Genomic DNA, 6,025 nt, shown 5'->3' with positions numbered 1-6,025 from the left:
TTGGCCTTTATAATAAAGGTGAATGTGGTTCGGGTATGGACTTCTTCGTTGCAGCGTCGCTCTAAGACTAAATTTATTTAAGTTCTGACTACATAAAAGACCTATGTATGTAGCTTGAAAGTGGCGTATATGTATATGCTGTGTTTGCGAAGTAACCTCTTTGTTCGTTACGATGTCTGACATGTTACGAAAGCTGCAAGCAGGGGCGTAGCACAGCTAACAACGCTAATAATTTTCCCCCATTAAATCGGCAAAGTTCATACGTTCATACTGAAAGCACTACATAAAACCAGATAAATAAAATAATACTAAATTATATAAAATACTAGATTAAAAAAGCTCTAAACTAACTATGTACTGTATTGAAGAAGATCTGAAGAAAGAAAGTTGGTAATATTGTGGGAAAAAAAACAAACAGTTAACACAGATGACGGCTAAGCAATATTTTGAATAATTGCTGTGTGAGCGGCTAACGCCATTCGTGGATACTGTTTTTCAGCGTAGTACTCAGGCGCGCTAAGAAAATTCCAGAAAAATATCATACTTAGTGAGGGGTAACGACATATCTCCGCGCGGAGATATGACGTTTTGAAAACGACATTTCTTCGCCGATTTATTAGAGACTCATCTTACACTTGAATGAATAATGTATTATGTATAATATACAATATATACGTACATATACATGCATATACGTTTGTTATTAACATATGTAACTATATGTATTTGAACATACGTATGAACATACACACGTATAATTATGTCAACAAAAATATATTTGTATACGCAGTAAAATAATATTCCCCATTGAGGGTTTTCGACGCTCAAATTGAACAGCAGAGACAGCGACCTTAACAGAAATCTGTTCAAATAACCAGCGCGCTATAACCACTTGGCTAGTTTCCAAGCTCGATTAGCGATATACGTTCTGATTTCGCCTCTTGTTGTTGAGTATAGCCTATTTCCACTGCCACTCAGTTCTTTTACGTTTTTACATGGGCGAACGTAACATTCGACCTGAACGAAAAAAACCGAGGTTTTTTGGTGCAGTGGAAATAGGCGATACTATTATTGCTTAATCTGGTCACACCTGATGGCAACACTGATGAGTATGTACCCACTCATGTGTATGAGTGGGAACGCGCCAGAATTGCAAAGTTCTTGTTATCCCATTTTTTGCTAGTATGTTAAGTACACTTTTAAAAAATTTGGGAAATTATATATATATATATATCTATATATAAATATATATATATGCATTTGCAAAGCGAAGATCAGCGAGAATTTTTCGCATACGCCAACTCCGTTATTTCTATTATATTGAACAAATTTCTATAACACAAAATAAACATGCATTTTTTAGTGTCATAGAATTTTTTTTCAATGTATAATACTATAATAGAAATAACGGAAGTAGCGTGTGCGAAAAATTTTTCTTGATCTTCGCTTGCAAATGCAATCAATCGATTCCGGGCTTTCAATAAGTGTGCGTTGACGGTTTTATTAGAGCGAGTAAAATGGATTTGGACAATATTAAATTTGAGCTTAAGGAAGGAAGCCGTGCAGGTTTCTCTCAATTATTATATACTCCAAGTGACCAACAAATTTACATAAAAAATAAACAATTAAAATCGAATGATATTGCATATGTGTGTCGTTCAAAGGATTGCAGAGCACGGGTTTATTTAAGTGCAGATAGGTCTCGAGTCTTTTCCAATCCTGAAAAAATTAAACATATTCATGGACCACAAGGCAATGAAATGGAAAAAATGGAAGTGCTGTCGCAAATACAATTGAAGTGTCAAACCAATTCCGACACCAAAAAAATATTTAATGATGTTCTCGCGAGGTAAGTACACATACATGCACGCATACATACAAGAATTAGTATACATATATATGGTACATATATATGTTTGTATTATTCAGAAATTGATATACATAATTGAATTTTATATTTTTTGTTTCGTTTTATAATAATTTAGAAAAACAAATGGAGAAGAGGAAATAGAAATAAGTTATGATACGGTGAAACGCACTCTACAGCGAAAACACAACCTTTTCTTCCAAAATCTCCAATTACTCCCAAGGAGCATAAAGTTCCTATGTTATATGAATATGTATATGTTTTTTTCACTGTAATGACGTTCACACAAATTCGGTCAGAAAATTGTTCATATGTATAATATATAAGTTGAACTGATTTATGTAAAAATTATTAAAAATAATACATATACTTAATAAAGACTTGTGGGAAACTGCGTTTTTTAAGGGATTGATATTATCGTTAAATTATTAAGATTTTCTATTCAAATTTCTGTATGAAATTAATTTAAAAAACACATTAAATTTATTCTATTGGAAGATGAGTTGCTAATAAATCGGCGGAGATGTAACTTTTCATAGCGACATAACTCCACGCGGAGATATGTCGTCTTGAAACGTCATATCTTCGCGCGGAAATATGTCGCTTTTTGTTCAAAAAGAATAAGAAAATTGACCTTTGGCAAACACAAAAAATCATACCAGGAAGCCTTCAGGAGGAACAGGTCGCCTAATCCAAGCGTTGCCCATTATTCCGGGATTTGACAAGAAGCAATACCTCAACAGGGCTAAACTGCAGAATTGCGGAAGGGCTCGTGAAATTGAGGAAGAACATGACCATTAAGGATTCTCTCCCTACTTGGCCAAAAAAATAAGATTACGTTGTAATAAATTAAATATCTCCACAGCAGAACCAAACGCCCACTAATGGACACCATTATCATGATGTTGCGCGTCTTCCATCAGCGGTACAATTCCGTTTCCATCTTGGCTCCAACTAAACAAGGCCCACGTTGGCAAATTAAAGAAGGAAGCTCACTGGGGCGGTGCGGTGCGGCGAACGCTGAGCTACTAACCCTTAAGCGAAATTGTCTTGGCAAATTTTCTTTTTCCTCGGAATTTGTTTTGTATACTTCTTCGAGCATTTACGCGGTGACACGCTGCGTCGCATCAAGACGCGCCGCGCTAGTGTTCGGGCTTCCATTAAAGTACACCTAAACTGCTCTAGGCGGTAAAAACCGCTCCGAGCCGCGCAGCGCAATAACGCACAACGCACAACGAAACAGCACTGCATATGACGCGGAGAAGAACTAAGCAAAACGTTTTATAGTTTTGGGTTTATTTTTGTGCACATAACAATGACCGCGTTCAGCAGAACATGATCACTGATTACTGATGGAAGAGTAATCAATAATCAAGTTTGTTCTGCTAAACGCTCATGATACCTAACGACGTCGAAAAAATAAAAGTGTTTTCTTGAAACTGCAAAATGCAATTAAAATGTTTTTTCAATTGGTCCAAGCTCAAGATTTTGACACAAATTTTTAAAGAAATGTTTTCTTATTAAGATGTTTATAAAAACTCGTGGCTGTACCCTTTCGCACAGCAATCGCTTATAAGTAAAAATAAGGGAAGATAAAACAGTTGTATTCCATCAGTGATCAGGTATCGAGGTCTGCGCACACTGGGCTGGTGCGGCGCGTGGCGGCACGACGCTGAGCTGCGCGACGCCGCTTGCGGAACGCACACTCAAGGGAAGTAGCCAGGGCGAATGAAATGTAATCGATACATTCGATTTCATAATCGACTTATTATTTTTGCTTTCTTCTTGGAATTCTATATTCAAGATTGTCTATTCCATTCTATTTGTTTTCGGCACAAAACTAATGCCCCGACGATTGTCGATAACAGCCGAAAGATTCTGCAAAATGTTCAAGATATCGGCGCGGCAAACGCCGTTTGAATACTTGACCATTCACGCGGTAACGCGCTGCGTCGCACAGACACGCGCCGCGACGGGGTGCGGGCATTCATTTAATTACATCCAAACGTCTCTAGTTGGTAAAAACCGCGCAGTGCCGCGCCACACCGGCCGTGTGCGCGCAGCTTCATGTTGTGCTGAATGTGGCCAATCTCTCTACTTTTTGTTTGATAAAAAATTACTTCATAAATCTTCAATATTCCACTTTTTAAAATAATTAATAATACTCTTTGTTGTTTTTTGCTCACTTAACATTATTTATAAAATTAAAATTAAGGAATATGCCGCAAGTACCATCAAAAAATTGTTTTAGTCTTATCCTGTGACGTTAAAAACTTATTCAATATCAATACCGCAGTTTCAAATGGCTACTGCTCTGTTGACTTGGCCAATATAAAACCAGGATCGATTGCGCGTCTCAATTCGGTCGCAATTTTTTGGCACAATTAAAGGCTGGCATTCAAGTTTTAATCTAAAATATATATATCACCTAAATTGGTTAGGCGAGATACAATTTTGAAATCGGAGAAATAAATGTTCTTAAAATAATCCTTAACTGAAACTTATTCATTTAAAATATTACCTTACCAGAAACAACCATCTTTTTCTTGAGACAGTTTAAAAATATTATTTTGTAAACCAGTTATTAAATATAAATTTAAATGAGAGGGAGTTTGTTATCAGAATGTGCCACACCCAATTCTGTGGCTTCTATATTTTTACTACAGAAGTATAGCCCACATTTTCATGCTATTTTATAACATTCCACTGGTCAATCCCTACCAGAAAGCAGAGAAATCTGACTATTTAACAATAATAGAAGACCTTAGGCACCTAGCAAGACCATCGTAACATAAAAATATAAGTAGACAAAGCCGTAAAGACCGATTTTCTTCGCCTCTACTCAAAGCATTATTCGTTTTGTAACTGGCATCTGTCCTCTGAGCCACAAACGCATACAATATAAAAATATGTTTTGAACGTGCCAACTGTAGAATTAGAATGCACGAAATGTTTTATTCAACCGATAATGAATAATCTTTACAACTTATCGTTTTCTGTGCATGTGCTCACGGTTCTTGCGTTTCCAGGCAGCACGCCTAGATCCACCAATAGTTTGAGAATATCTGTATCCCTTGCCAATACCACGGGAACTTTTTCCAGCCGAAGTAAGACCGCGCAATTCACGATGCTTATGGACATGCTTGCAAATCCAGTTAATTTTGGGATCACGGCGAATGGCGCTGTGATGAGTGTCAATCAAGATTACCTCGAAATACTTGTAAGAAGCATCTTGAGCAATCCAATACGAGTTCAAAACTCTCAAGCCACCAAGTCTACGACCAACACGTTCCTAGAAAAAATGTAAAATTTCTATTACTTTTAAATAACATGACATGGGTCTATTTTTTTAATAAAAAAAAATATCAGACATCTAAGGAAGTTTAATAATCAACATATTTTCATGTTAGTGTTATCATCAAGTTAAGTTTGTCAGGGAATAGTACTCTAGTAGTCAAGAAGCTTCGAAGCAAGTATTTCTTACCTCAGCTATAGACTGCAGTCCTCGATACGGCTTTAATTGGTTTACACCATGACTCTTCGGCTTGCCATAAGTGCAACCTTTTGGCACTGGACGCTTGCGACCACCACGTCGAACACGGATTCTATAAATCACGAAACCTTGCTTTGCACGGTACCCCAAACGCCTCGCCTTATCCGGACGAGTAGGTCTTGGCGAACGATGTAGTTTGGTTAATTGGCGGTATTGCCAAACGCGAATACGCAGCAAGTATCGCATTACATCACTCTGCTTCTTCCTGTAGAGTTCCTGCATGTACCGGTAGGCCCCCATCTCAGCGGATTGATTGACCTAGTAACAAATCCATTCGTTATTAAATAACTGTCACATCATCGGTCGATCAACTTCATCATAAAATAAACCGTACATTCCGAAAGAGTACATTTTAGGATCTACAATACAGATAGTTATTGTATGTACATATGTATGAAGATGTTTAAAAGCAACGTGCGAAAAAAAATCAGATATCCATAATCAACACTAAATTCAGAGTGGTGCACGGAAAGAATCATCATACTTCCAAATAGAACCATTAAATAAATAAATATAAATATATAAAAAATATTTTAAATACACGATTTATATACTACTTCGCGAAGCAATAGCACAACCTACTTACAAGACGGTGGAAATCCAAA

General features: G+C 36.8%; 1 protein-coding gene, 1 long non-coding RNA gene and 1 other non-coding gene across 3 annotated transcripts; 1 reads left to right on the top strand and 2 right to left on the bottom strand.

Annotated features, from left to right (window-relative positions):
* Positions 1-1,469: 1,469 nt before the first annotated feature.
* On the top strand, positions 1,470-2,275 carry LOC127012140 (uncharacterized). Its single transcript, XR_007765656.1, has 2 exons — positions 1,470-1,849; positions 1,986-2,275. It is a non-coding gene; the product is annotated as an uncharacterized LOC127012140 (long non-coding RNA).
* A 2,500-nt stretch (positions 2,276-4,775) lies between these two features.
* Positions 4,776-6,025, bottom strand: LOC108032767 (60S ribosomal protein L15). The gene is made up of 3 exons (XM_017106767.3): positions 6,007-6,025; positions 5,352-5,678; positions 4,776-5,159 (listed from the first exon to the last, which is right to left on the bottom strand). Exons 2-3 carry the CDS (start codon positions 5,658-5,660, stop codon positions 4,854-4,856), a joined length of 615 nt encoding a protein of 204 aa, XP_016962256.1. The 5' UTR covers positions 5,661-5,678; positions 6,007-6,025; the 3' UTR covers positions 4,776-4,853.
* Positions 5,842-5,910, bottom strand: LOC122818515 (small nucleolar RNA Me18S-Gm1358). The gene has a single exon (XR_006367997.1). It is a non-coding gene; the product is annotated as a small nucleolar RNA Me18S-Gm1358 (small nucleolar RNA).

The sequence above is a fragment of the Drosophila biarmipes genome, unplaced genomic scaffold (assembly GCF_025231255.1).
Source record: "Drosophila biarmipes strain raj3 unplaced genomic scaffold, RU_DBia_V1.1 ptg000022l, whole genome shotgun sequence".
Lineage (NCBI taxonomy): Eukaryota > Metazoa > Arthropoda > Insecta > Diptera > Drosophilidae > Drosophila > Drosophila biarmipes.
This window is presented reverse-complemented; position numbering and strand designations above follow the sequence as displayed.